At 43.5% G+C, this 13,919-nt stretch overlaps 1 protein-coding gene and 1 pseudogene across 2 annotated transcripts in view; both read right to left on the minus strand.

The window, feature by feature from the left end:
- ANO6 (anoctamin 6) overlaps positions 1-1,166 on the minus strand; it is a 184,653-nt gene extending 183,487 nt beyond the window's left edge. For both annotated transcript variants that reach the window (XM_063075340.1, XM_063075339.1), the window contains exon 1: positions 881-1,166. In XM_063075340.1, the coding sequence (XP_062931410.1) occupies positions 881-956 (76 nt within the window). In that variant the 5' untranslated portion in view covers positions 957-1,166. The remainder of the gene's footprint in view (positions 1-880) is intronic.
- Positions 1,167-1,759: 593 nt separating this feature from the next.
- On the minus strand, positions 1,760-13,623 carry LOC134391731 (carbonyl reductase [NADPH] 1-like; annotated as a pseudogene).
- Positions 13,624-13,919: the final 296 nt, after the last annotated feature.

Consider the following 13,919-nt stretch of genomic DNA (forward strand, 5'->3'; position numbering starts at 1 on the left):
TGTTAAAGTTATTAGAGAAGAACAGGGCTTTAGGACATGAGCAGGAACTGCTCTGTTTTAAAATTGATTTGGCAGTCAGGAGACAGAGCCTGAGACGCCAGAACAGACAGGCATGGTAATTTAATTAGTCTTCTGCAGGGACCCAATATGTCATCATTCCCGACAGAGCTCTCTTCAGGAACCTGACTTTCCCCCTACTTCTCTCTTTTGTTTGCCTCTGCCTCTGCTCCTCCGTCTACCACTTCTATGCATTTTGACTGTAATTAGCAATGGGGCACCCCAGGCTTGCCCCCGCTCCGGACGAACAGAAAATGCCCCGCGATCCATTCTGCCTAGAGACTCCTCCTCGGATCACTTCTCCCGCTGGCTCTGCAGATGAAAAAGGATCCCGGCCCGCGCCCAGCGGTCACAAATCAGGTCCCGGGGCCGCCCAGCCCTCCCTCCCGGAGCCGTCTGTTCGCTTTCATTTTGGAGGATTCAGAGGGTCACACCCTGCTCTCCCAAGTCGGGCTCGCCCCTGCTCCCCGCTCTCCATTCCAGAGCCCCAGCCTTGTTGGAGGCGGAGGAAATGACCCATCAGTTGCTGGAGACTTCCGCGCGCGCAGGCGTCCCCGTATCTGCAGTGATCTTCAGGGGCTGTGTCTGCTGCCGGTCCAGAGCCTGATCTCGGGGCCCGCGCGTGCCCTGCGCCTCCCGGCCGCTCCGGCCCACCCGAGGGCTGAGCGGGGAGGCGGCGCGGGTCGGCGGGCTCCCTGCTCCCCGTCCCCGAGCGGCCCGGCCAAGCTCCCCGGCGAGAGTGCAGCACCCACGCGCGGTGCCCGAACTTCTTCCCGCGTCTCCTCGGGCTTCCGGGTGGGGGCGTGGGGACCCCCTCACTCACCGATATCCCCATCCTCGTCGTCGTCGTCCTCCTCCTCCTCCATGTCTAACAAAACGTTCCTGGTTATCATTTGCATGTCTCCCCCAGAAGGCGGCTCCGAACTTAGTGCGAAGTTGGGGGTTCTCGGGTTCCGGAAGGACACGGCTCCCCGGGGGGTCCGGGGCAGGGACCGCGGGGCACGTGTCGCTGCGGCTCAGGGGCCGCTCTGCCTAGCCAGCGCTCCGGGAAGTCGGTCCGAGACGGCCGCGGACCCGAGCCCAGCGCCGCAGGCGACTTCTAGCCAGCCGAGCGGGGCCGGCGACTGAGCATGCCCAGTGAGGCCGGCGAGGCCCGCTGCGGAACGACTGAACCTCCCCGGTCTTATTAGGAGCCAGAAGGCGGGCGGGGGGCCGGCGCTCGCGTGATGCACTCGAGTGAGGTGGCAGAAGGGAGAGGCGAGAACGCGCGAGGGGTGGAGTGGCCGGGGCCCTCAAACGAGGCGGCTGTTTTGTTCTAAGGTCGCGTATGGACACACTTTGGGTTTGCTTTTTTTTGACGTCTGATACCGGAGAGGGGGCCACAATGCGGCTACGGCTCCGTGAAGCACCCCGAGGGCGAGCACGTTGGAACAGGGCTTAAAGGAGACGTGGAACTAGTGCGGGACTTTAAAGCAGAGGACTCCGACTCCAAAGTGGGGGAAAGTGTATTCTGTAGGAGACGGGTTAGATTACAGATGATCAAGTAAGGGGATGGGGGTAGGGTGGGGAGGGGGGCGGGGAGCAAAACTCCTTGAGATTAAGCAACAGAAGAGAGAGAGAGACGTCTCCTAAAGAAACGTACGCACAGGAGCCGGGAGGATTTCCGCAGAAGTTGAGGTTTAGGAGACGAGAGAAGCGCCCCCTACCCCCGCTCGCACGACCACTCAGGCAGTGGGCGGGGATAACCGCCAGGTGTGCTGTCCGTTCGAAAAATGGAAATTAGTCCTCTGTGTCCAAGAGCAGAAGAAGACGTAGAAAGCTGTCGTTGGATGTAAACTCTTTTCTAAAGCAATGTGGTTAAACTATGAGAGGAAACAAAACGGTGAAATAAAATTAAGGCAGAGAGTAACAAAAATACATTCCTGGAGACCGAAGGGAGCAATAGGACAAATGCAAACGGATTTAGTACTTTTAAGACACTTGGGATAGTTTTAACTGCAGGTTCCTTGGATTGTGTGTCTACGGTACTTTTTTCAAAGAACCTGATGAATTCAGATGAGTCAATTTTGACTTCTCAAAAGAGCTAGAAGGTGTATTTGAAATCCTTGTTATATTTATTATTATATATATATAATATATGTATATAACACTTCTCGTTGAAACTCCTGAAACTTTTTATATCTTTTCCACTGAAGTACTAGGGTTATTACAATAACACTAAATCTACTGTGCATTTCATTCTCCCATATACTTATTTATAATGTTCTCATGTGAAAGAAAGAAGATATCGTGACCAATCCTCTGTGGGAAAATAGCCATGAATATGCGTTGAAAGAAATGGTGAGAAATTACTTTTAAGAAAATACCTAGGAAACACTATACTTGCTTTTTAAGGTACTTTGAATAAAGAGAATTGTTTTTAATATAAAGAGAACACAAAACAGTACTTTGAAGATAGTAGGGGGGGGGAAGATGGGAGAACGAAGAAAATGAGGAAGAGATTGCTTTCTTTCACTGAACTCTCTCCTCTGAGCTTGTGAAACTTACCAAAGTAGAAATTTCAGAGGTGTTTCAGTTACATGATTAGTTTTCACAGTTTTCATTTAACAAACACTTGTATAGACCTTTTTATGTGCTAGGTACAGTTTGAAATATTTTACAACCATTTAGTCATTTAAGCCTGATAACAACACTGGGAGTTTGTCACCTACCACCCTTTTACTCAGGCACTAGTCAATTGAGTAACTTGTCCAAAATCACACAAGGAGTTAAATGACAGAGCTGGGATTCAAACCCAAGCAGCTTGTTACAGAATCTGTGCTCTTAGCCACTTCATAAACCACCTCCAAAGACATTTTCAAATCCATTTAAAAAAATAATCACTTCTTTTTTCACCAATTCTAAACTCTCAAAGTCTCATTAACTCTCTGCCACAGTTCTCTCACTAAACGTTCTCGGTTTTATGGCCTAAGAGTTTGCTAAAGTTAATTTGTGGTTGATTTTGCCACAGGTTTCAATGAGTCATTTGGGATTCTTCACAGATTTTACAGTTTACATTTTTCTTGCTCCATAAATGTTGTGGAGAGACATTGCTGGCCTTATATGTAAAGATGACTGTTGCTGGAAGGGAAATGAATTATTTACTTAGGTTAGCAGTGAATCTATTATTAGTAAATTACATTCTTTCCTTTAATCCATTTTATTTCCTACACTTTCATGCATTATTTTATTTTTTTTCAATTGAGCAATATATGCTTCAAAAATAATCAAGGTAATAGGCCTATGTAAGAACCACACCCTTGGTCCTGAAGAATTATTATCCATATCATGAATAGTTTGTGAAAAAAAAAAATGTTTACAACAATATGTGGCCAGGTTATTTGTATTTGCAAAGCTTTTCCAAATCAGGGATCACAGACCAAGTATTTTCTCATTCATTTGCCTTTTGATTAACTACAGCCTTGGTCTGGCCACAAGGATGCTCTTTCTCTGCCCATCTTGTAAATGTTGGTGCTTCTCTGGCTTCAGTCCTGGGGCCTCTTCTCATCTTTCCCTATAGAACTCATTCAGTCCTACAACTTTACTATTTATTCCAAGCAGGGCCCTTTTCATGGGCATTCAAACGATGCATTCACACAGGGTCCTAGACTTAGAAGAGCCTTTCACTTGCAAGTTTAATGCTCCGTGGTTGCCATCTTGAAATTCTTAATAACGTTATCTCTGAATTTTTGTTTTATGAATGAAGTCTGATGGGATAATGGAGTATGCCTCTGTTCATGTGCAATCTTGCCTCCTGTCACCTCTCTGCCTCCAGGTCCTATGTGCCCCAGCACTTTAGCCCTGACCATCCTCCTCCTCCTTACCCCACCCAGGACCACTGCTGCACTCTACCCTCAGTGGGAGTCTGGGCACAGAGAAGTCAGGGTCATGTGCATGTACCCGGAATGTCTTGGGGTGGGGCATGGTGGCAGCTGTCCCTGCCCTGGACTGACAGTGCCACAGTGCACCCAGAGGGAGACTCCATGGGTAGAGCTTCTTGCCCATGCCCCGTGTAAGCCCATCCTGGCACAGAAGTTGCAATTTATTGGAGGTTGTCCCTCCAATGTGGGTTGCAGTGGTAAGCCAGTGGGCAAGGGTGATACCTAGCTTGACTTTCCTGCCCCCAGTAGGAGCATGGTTTGTCAGTCCTGAAAACTGGTGGAAGGACCTGGCAGCTGGTGGGACTCACCTGATCCCGAGATTTATTTCCATCCCAGATCTCTCTTCTGTGTTGCAGATGGTATATCTACCTGCATGCTGGACATCTCCACTTGGATATTTCCTAGACATTTTAAATTTAGCAGATACAAAACTAATCTTATAATCTCTGTCCCCAACCTGTTTACCTAAATCAGGGAATAGCACAAGCAAGTTACACATAGCAACAATTGAGAATCATTTTAACTTCTTCCTCTCTCTCTTATCCCCCATATCCAATCACCTGCTAAATCCTGCTGTATCTACCTCCTGGATATCTCAAACACATCCTGTATTCATTATCTAGTATCTATAGAGTGATATTTTAGCAAAGACCTGAAGAAGAGATTAAGACATGTAACTATCTGAGGAAACAGAGTTTTAGGCAGGAGAAAAAGCAAGTACATAAGTTCTCAGGAGAACCAGCGAAGAAGCTGTGGTGACGGTGGCATAAGAGATTACCTCAACAATAAACATGTATTATCTTACTCAGTTTCTGTGGCTCAAGGATTTGGGAGCAGCATAGTCAAGGGGTTCTGGCTTGGATGCTCTCGTGAAGTCGTAGTCAAGCTGTTGGCCAGGGCTGCAGTCACCTGAAGTCTTGAGTAGGATTCAAGACCTGCTTCTAAGAGAGTTTACTCTCATGGTGCTGCCTGTCAGCAGGAGCTTCAGTTTCTTCCTGCACAGTCTTTTCTACAGGCTGTTGGAATGTCCTCATGATCTGATGAAATCCAAGAGTGGGCAAGGTGGAAGCCACATGTCACCTATGACCTTGCCTTGCAAATCACACATTGTCATTTCCACTTTGGTCACACGTTAGCTCTGTTCACTGTGGTATGTGTAACTTGCTTGCGCTATTCCCTGATTTAGGTAAACAGGTTGGGGACAGCATGAATACCACAGGCAAGGACCATTGGGAGGCAGGGCCATCTTGGAGGCTGGCTGCCACACATCTCCACTACCATCGTGCTGATACATGTCACCATCGTTCTTCATCGTTTGTTTATTCAACAAATATTTACTGAGAACTAACTATATGCTGGCCACTTTCCTGGGTGTTGGGGAAAAACAAAAACTGCCCTCGTAACCTTCCATCCTAGTGGACAGAGACAAATAAGTACATGTCAGGAGATGGTGGTACTAGTGAAAGAAATGACGCAATGCAAGAGCGATAGAGAGTGATGGTTGGGGGAAGGACTTTAAATGGGGTGGTCAAGGAAAGTCTTTCTGATTAAAGTGACATCGTAGCAGAGACCTGAAGGAAGTAAGGGAACAATGCATGTAAGTACCTGAGGGAACAGCGTTTTAAGAAGAGGGAAATGCAAATGCAAAAGCCTTGAGGACAAACATGCTTAGTGTCTTCAAGTGGAGAGGAGAGGCCATGGGGACTGTAGCATGGTGGTGGAGGAAGAGAGTGTGAGGAGATGGGGTCAGGTTGGTGGGGCAGATGGAGTACTACAAATCACTTTGGGCCATGTGGGATTTGGGCTTTTTCTCTAAATAATATGGAAAGCCATTGGAAAGTTTTGACCAGATAGGTGGCATAATTTAATTTATATTTTAAAAGGATCTTTCTGACCACTTTATGGGAAATAGTAGTAGGGAGACCAGTTAGGAGACTAGTTCTATAATTTAGCTAAAAGGTGACTGTCTTGAACCAGAGTGTTAGTGCTGGGTGTGGGTTATGGATACGTTTTGAGGTAGACCTGAAAAGAGTTTCAGCTGTAGTAGATATTGGCATGAGGAAAAAGGGGAATCAAGAGTGATTCCAAGGTTTTGACCTGAGTAATTAGAATGAAGTTGCTGTGTTTGAGATATGGAAGACTACAGGAGAACAAGGGAGTGGTGGAGTAGGAGTTGGTTTTGGACCTTAAGTTTGAATGTGATATTAGACATCTATGTGGAGATGTCCACTAAGCATGAGTGTGAAATTTGGATGAAAGGTCTGCATTGGAGACATAAAGTTAGGACTGGATAAGATCACTTGGAAAATGAGTTCATATAAAGGAATGATGTCTGAGGATTGAGCACTAGGACACTCCTCTCAACTCATGCATTGGGAAAATGAGGAATAACCAGCAAAGATGACTAAACAGGAGTGTCCAGTGAGGAATGAAGAACGGTAAGATAGGATAGTGTGAGGTTCTAGAAAGAAACCACAAAAAAAAAAAAAAAAAGAAAGAAATGATCTCATGTGAAATGAATCTGATAGGGTGGCTTTGTACAGACTAGCTATTTTCCTGTAGCTAGACTAGTTTTCTTTGAGGAAGAAGAGAATTGGCCATTGTATTTTGCAATGGAATGTTATGGGTGACCTCAACAGTTTCAGGGATGGACAAAAGTCCAGAATGGGTTCACAAGAGAAAGAAGAGGAAGTGGTGACAATGTCTACAGACAACTTTTTGAGGAGATTAGAAACTCCTTGAGATCGTGAATTCTAGACTTTTAAAATTAAAGCTATCCAAAATTGAACTTTGATGTTCCTCTCAAACCCTGTTCTACCCGTAATCTCCATCTCAGATCATCAAAATTCCATCCTTCTAATTGCTGAGGCCCAAAACCCTGGAGTCAGCTTTGATTCCTTTCTTTCTTATATACCCATATCCACTCTGTCAGCAAATGCTTTTAAATATATTCAAAAATATATCCAGAACTGGATTACCATGCACCACTTTCACTAGTAACATCTTGTCTGTGATATCATCCTCTCTCACTTGGATTATTTTTCTGTCTGGTTTCCACCACTGTCTCCCACAGTCCTTTCTCAACACAGCAGCCAAAGCAGTGATTTTAAACCATAAGGCAGAACATGTCACTCCTCTGCTCAAACTGCCAACAGGTCCTCATTCTAGCTACAGGAAAATCTAAAGTCTTTACAAAGGCTTTAAATTTAAATTGCAAAATCTCCAAAGTCACCCTATTTGGCTTTGCAAGATGTTTGCTCTATACAAGTGCCTGATCAGGGGAGATAAAATGAGAGCTGAAATCTAGTCTAGGCTCTGCTCACCAGCCTTGGTACAAGGCTCTGTCTATACAAGTTTCCATATAGGTTGTGAACAACCCTGGACACCTCTACATTTATACTCCCCATCTCTCTTACTATATAATTTGTCTACTTATTGTATTTATTATCTATCTTCATCAAGTAAAATATAAGCTCTGTGAGAGCAGTGCTTTCATTTTTTGGTCATTATCATATCCCTAGCACCTAGAATACTGCCTGGAAAATAGTAGGCACTCAATATTTTTTGAGTTGAGTTGATGTTGGGTGAACATGTCCCTAAAGCCATGTAGGGACCTAAAATCACATGGGATTTAGAAAAACTTTAAAAGACAGTTTTTTTCTTAGCATGCATTTCTCTGAGTTCCCTCTTTTCCCATGGTTACTAGATATTTTGAATTTTGCTTATGGGGCAGGATGACATGATTTACATAAGTGTAGAGCTGTTTTGAAGACCCTGAGAAACCGAGAAAGATGTCAATAAAGCTACACTGATGCCACCCTGAAGCAAATCACAACCCTGCAAGACACTAAGATAATACCAAGGATGAGAACAGAAGCCACACGGAGCCTTGATGAGAATTTGGACCTGGCCCCTTACATGTAGCCCCGGCAGCTCACATCTCTCCCTCCTGCTCTCCATTCCCTCAACCTCCTCCCCCTCGGTAAAAAACCCCTTAAAAACCCCTTGGTAAATTTGAGCCTTAAAAAACCCCTCGGTAAATTTGAGCCTTGGTGGTGGGTTAGCCTACCATCTCTCTTCATATTCCTGGTCCTGAATTAAGCTGCCTTCCCTCTTCACCAACATTTGACTTTCTAGTCTTTTGCTTCTGTTTAGCGGCGGGTAGCTGGACTTGGGGTCGGTAACATTGAGTTTTTTTTGTAAAAGGTAGTGGAGAAATGGGAAAGGTTTATCACATGGGAGAGAGAAGGGGAAATTGCTGGTGTGAAATTCCTGGGTAAATGAAAGTGATGCGTCCTGGTACACCATGGAGATATTGGCTGTAAAAGGCATGATAGAACTTCCATCACAAAACCACAGTGAAGGTAGAATATATACATACAGTACAGGTATATTGGTAAATGTGTTGGTAGGAGATATAGAAGAAACCTTTTTTCTCCCAAATGTTTGTTTTGAAAGCTTTCAAACATATAGAAAAATGGAAATAGTATAACAGGCACCTATACATCCACCACCAAGTTTCAACAATTGTGAATATTTTGCTATATTTGATTTATCTGTTAGTTTGTTTGTATATATTTCACTGAACCACGATAATGTCACAGACCTCATGACACTTCATCCCTACATAAATAACATTCACATAGAGGATATTTAACAATATTTCCCTCATATCAACAAGTGCCCAATCCATATTCAATTCTCCCTAATGGGCTCAGAGTCTTGCATGGCTGAGTTTTTCATGCAAGCACCCAATCACATCTCACAAATCGTAATTGGTGATGTTCCCCAACTCTTTCCCCAATGACTTTGATTTTTTCAAGAGAACAGGACAGCTGTGCATGATTTTTTCCCCCAGTGGTGTTGTTCAGTGTCTAGTATTTCCTGTAATCTGGACATTAATGCACAGGCTTAATTAGATTCAAGTTAAGCATTTATGGCAAGAATCCATCATAGAAGATGCTGTGTACTTCATGTCATATTACAACAGGAGGTGTACACTTGGATGGTTGACATTGGTGCTAAGTTTGATCTCTAGGTTACAGAGGGAACACCAGGTCTTCTCACTTGTCCAGGATTCAAACCTGAGCAGTCTGACTCAGGGTCTGTGCCCCTAACCACTTTGTTTTATTGCCTCTCTGAATAAAAGCACGAGGCTCAAGAACCAAGAACACATATCCAAGCAGCAAGGCTAGGATTCAAATGTGGGCCCCCAAAGCTAATTGCTCTTCTCACTACATGAAAATGCCTTATCCATTTAGGGTCTTAAAAAAGGACTCTCGGAACTTGCTGTACCTTCTTGGTAAAAGCAAACTTCTTCTCATGTTCTCTGTTTATTGAGAAAAAGATAAATCCATTTATCAGCTTAATGGCTGCTTATCAAATACTGAGGACTAGGTAGGTATAGTGGATTGAGTCCCCCCAAAACTCCGTGAAGCTTGAATTGTCTTCCAAGATTTATGTATTAGAAACTTAGCCCCCCACTGTGACTGTTAAGAGGGTGGGAAATCCTATTACGGTAATTGAAAAATGGAGTCTTACAGAGGTGATTGGATTGTAGGACTGTGAAGTAGTGCATGGATTAAAAATGGTGGTCATGGGTGTGGTTCTGAGGGCTTTAAAAGAAGAGGAGAGTCTGTCTCTTGCTCTCTCTGCTTCCACCGTCTTACGCTGTGAGACCCCTGGGTCACTGTCAGCACCACCAGATAGACTTTGGACTTCCCAGCCTCAGAAACTGTAAGCAATGTCATTTTTCTTTATAAATCATCTAGTTTCAGGTATTTTGTTATAAGTAACAAAAATGGACTAATATAGTTGGTTTGCTCCAGTAAAGAGATAACTCAGGTTGTAGCTGATTTTCCAGTTTCCATTTTGATTTGTTGTCATTCTCCAGGATCCATCTTTCCTATGCATAAGACAATGAGTAAATGAAATGGGAAAGTGGTCTTTGATGTGGGCAGTAGTCTCTTTGGTTCTAATGTTGGGAAGACAGAAATTTGAGATTAGAATTTTTTTTTTTTTTAAAGGGCAGGGAGGGTGGGATTTAGGCCAGATTACTAATAGCCCTGTTTAAAAACAATGAACTAATCCAAATAACTTTTTGTTCACTGAATTTTCAGAATTAGATGTTTCTGTTTTGCCAGGGAAGGTTGGAAAATGAACTCCACTTGAAGAGTTTAGAAAAAAGTTAATAAAGTGTCCCTTCCTGTGGCAGTCTCCAAAGCCCTACCTTCTTTCTGTGGTAGAAGGATCATGGCAAAAACTAGAGTAGTAGGCAAAAATTAGAGTAGTAGGCAAAAACTACTCACATTGCTGGATTAGATTAGAACCACAGCATGAGGACAATTAGGTTAGTGGGCAGGATGCTTTTGAAAAAAAAAAAAGACTTTTCTACTTAGTTCTTTGGGTTTATAAAGTTGAGCGGAGGCCGCAGCTTTGCCTATAGCTCATCCTCAATTGCCATCCAGGATGGAAAATGTTAAATACCCCAAAATGTCCATTTTGATTTTAATTGCGTTCTATAACATAATCTCAAAGTTATTTCAATTCAATTCTTAAAACATATGATGCTTTGAAAAGCAAGGTAAGGTATCAGAGAAAAAAATGACATGAGGGGCTCACATCTACAAAGAGAGTAGAAATCACCTCTACAACAAGTACAGTAGTGGTTTAGAGAAGCGAGCAAACCACATCAAAGCCTGATTCCCCATGGCACTTTACTGATTTGCCCTATTGTCCTCATTTTCACTAGTATTTAAATCCCAAATGATTTTGTGAGTTAAAAGTAAAATGAAATTGCCTTTTCTAGAACATTGCTAAATATTTTTTATACTTGACATGAAGAATGTGTTTTCATGACTGTATTCAACTTACAGAACTACCTAAGCCCTCTGGGCACCTTCTGTCTCATTTACTGAGACTGTGTGGCCTGCAAATCTGAAAATATTTACAGACAAAGTCTGCCAACCCCTGGGTTATAGCATCCCTTCCCTTGACTTAATTTTTAGGTGTGTGTTATTTCTGAGATGGAGCTGTTTCAGCTTGACAACAATCTGCACAAATGGATATTTATAACGAACCACTTATTCATGTTTTGATTATCATCCTTTATTTTCAGCAATTACACATTTTCCCCCATAGATTATCATGGAAGAAATCACAACAGACTTCACAGAATTAGCAGGCAGCTCAAAGTGAGGGCTCCATAGGGATGTAAATAAAAAGTGTTAAATGCCCTTTTGGTTCAATCAGGAAAGAAAACAAAATCATGCCCAAGACTGGAGCTGCGAGTCGAGCTCAACATTAATTTTTTCTCTCAAACTGTCCTTGAGGTCCCCTCTATACCTAGGGGCAAAAGAGCCAAATACTCGGTGCCTCCCCTCCCTCTTCCATGCCTTTGGAGGCTTTGGGCCCCATTAAGTTGGTTCTCACCACCGGGCAGCATGCATTCAGGAGGATCTTGTCACTTTTCCTCTGCTCACTCAGTTTCCTAGGGTAGACTCTGCTCGATGACACCAATCTTCATCCCTCCACATGCCTTATTGAGCCAATCCTCCTTTTGGTACATTCCATGCTTTGCATCTTCCACAAATATGTTCCCCTCTGTGATGGTCTCATTGGAACCTTCTGCTGCATTTCTGGGCTGCAATCTTTAAGAGCTCTGAGCCTCCATACTAGACACGTCTACCTTTCTGCCTTGGGGTTTTATTGTGGGCAGTAACTCCGTGCAGACATCTCTGGTTTGTTTTTTGATGGACACCTCTGTTTGAATATGAAAGGGTGTGGGAGTCCCACTACTCCCGGCGGAGGAAATGGTGCAGAGTGCGGTGTTGTCAGTGTCCAGCCATGCAAGGGCAGGCTCAGGCCCTCAGCCTGCAGTTGCATCTCTGCCACATGGCCCCACACCACATAGCGGGCACTGAGGACCACTTCCCCTGGTGAATTTGATGCCCTCTTTGGCCAAGTCCCCACTACCGGGCAGTCACATAGGTAGGGAGCAACAGGAATCAGACACTAGGGTGGGCATGGTGCACCTAGCTGAGAGTAGACCAGGCTGCAGACAAGGAGATTTTGTGTGTGTGTGTGTGTGTGTGTGTGTGTGTGTGTGTGTGTGTGTGTGGTTTTAAAACAAAACAAAACACATAACAAAAAATTTACCATCTTAACCATTTCTGAGTGTACAGTTCAGTAGTGTCACATATATTCACATTATTATGGAACAGATCGCTAGAACTTTTTCATCTTGCAAAATTCAAACTATACCCATTGATCAACTCCCCATTTCCCCCCCGTCCCCCACCCCAACCACCATCTACCTTCTGTTTTTATAAGTTTGGACTACTTTAGGTACTTTATATAGTGGAATCATACATACAAGTATTTGTCTTTTTGTGACTGGCTTATTTCAGTTAGCATAATGTCCTCAAGATACAGAAGCTCTCTTTTTGGTAATTTCTATCTTCTCGGTAGAATAGAAAACAAGGTCATTAGCAGGAGTGGAAATGTGGAGGAAGGTTTAAGCAGAAAGAAGGAATGGAATATTCACCTATGGCAGCTGAAAAGTAAATGGACTAGGGAAATAGCAAAGGATCATGCCAAAGACTGACATGAGGTCATGAATTTAAACTAAAACCTACCAGCACTGTCATGTGTCATTTCCCAGGAACATCCCATGCGAGTCAGGTGCATGTGCCAAGTAGGTGAACAGTTGGGTATAACTCGGGTTGGGTTTTGCCAGGCGAGACTGATGTAGCCTGTCTGCATCCCAAGCCTCACCCTCGACTCTTTTTCAGGATCTCCAATACCTCCTGCACCTTCACTTATTTGAAGGGCCCATTCTCTATCACACCTCCAAGACTTTGCACATGCTGTTATTTCTGCTTGGATCACATCTCTCCATCTCTAAACTTGGCTTTAACTTATCCAGCAGGTCTCAGCTTAAATTTTACTTCTTCCTGGAAGTTCCCTCATCTCCCCAGTCTACACTGAATGCCCCTGATACATACTTGAAAAACATCCTGCATGTTTCCATGCTAGCATTTAATATACTTCACTGCTAATGCCTATTTAATTGTTTAATTATATTCTCTATATTTTCTGTTGAGGAAAAGAACTCTGTATGAATAGCTCTGTATATGAAGCACCTAAGAGTTTTTGGTGTTTTCTTTAAATATTAAAATTGTAGCACATAATAGTTGCTTTTTGAAAGTGATCTTATTTCCTCCTTGAAACTCTTAACTCACTAAGCTTCAAAGACATCATGCTCATTTGATTCCCTCTGTGCTCGATGGCCATTCCTCCTCTACCAGACCTCTAGCCCTCCATTCTACTTCACACTATTTATTTTAGTGTTATATTATAAATGGTATTATATTATAAATGTTATTATGTTTATTTCATCCAGACTCATGATTTTAAAATATCATCCATATCTTGATGACCCCTAGAACCTGGACATCTTCTGGGTGCTCTATATCCAACTGTCTATTCCACATTCCTGTTTTGTGAAAACAGATTTAGTATTACCACCAAAACTCTCCTACCCAAGTCATCCCCACTTAGTGTATAGCACCTCTGCCAGATTGTATTTGTTAAAGATAGCTGCACCAATATACTTACCCCATTTCCTGTGCTCTTCTAAGACCATCCCCACTAAAAGGCAGTCTATGTTCTCTCTCCTTGTCTGGGCAGGATTTGTGACTGCCCTGACTAATGGAGTCCAGCAGAAGTGATACCATGTGACTTCTGAGACTAAGCCATAGAAAAGACAGAACTTCCTCTGCTTGTCTCTCTATCTCTCTCAGGATATTCACTTTTGGAAGCCAGTCATCATGCTGTGAAAAATCTCAGACCACATGGAGGGGCCATGTGTGTGTATTACAGTTGATAGCCACAGGTAAGGGATAAGTCACCGTTAACCATCAGACCTATAGTTGAATGCCT

The sequence above is a fragment of the Cynocephalus volans genome, chromosome 12 (genome assembly GCF_027409185.1).
Source record: "Cynocephalus volans isolate mCynVol1 chromosome 12, mCynVol1.pri, whole genome shotgun sequence".
Taxonomy (NCBI): Eukaryota; Metazoa; Chordata; class Mammalia; order Dermoptera; family Cynocephalidae; genus Cynocephalus; species Cynocephalus volans.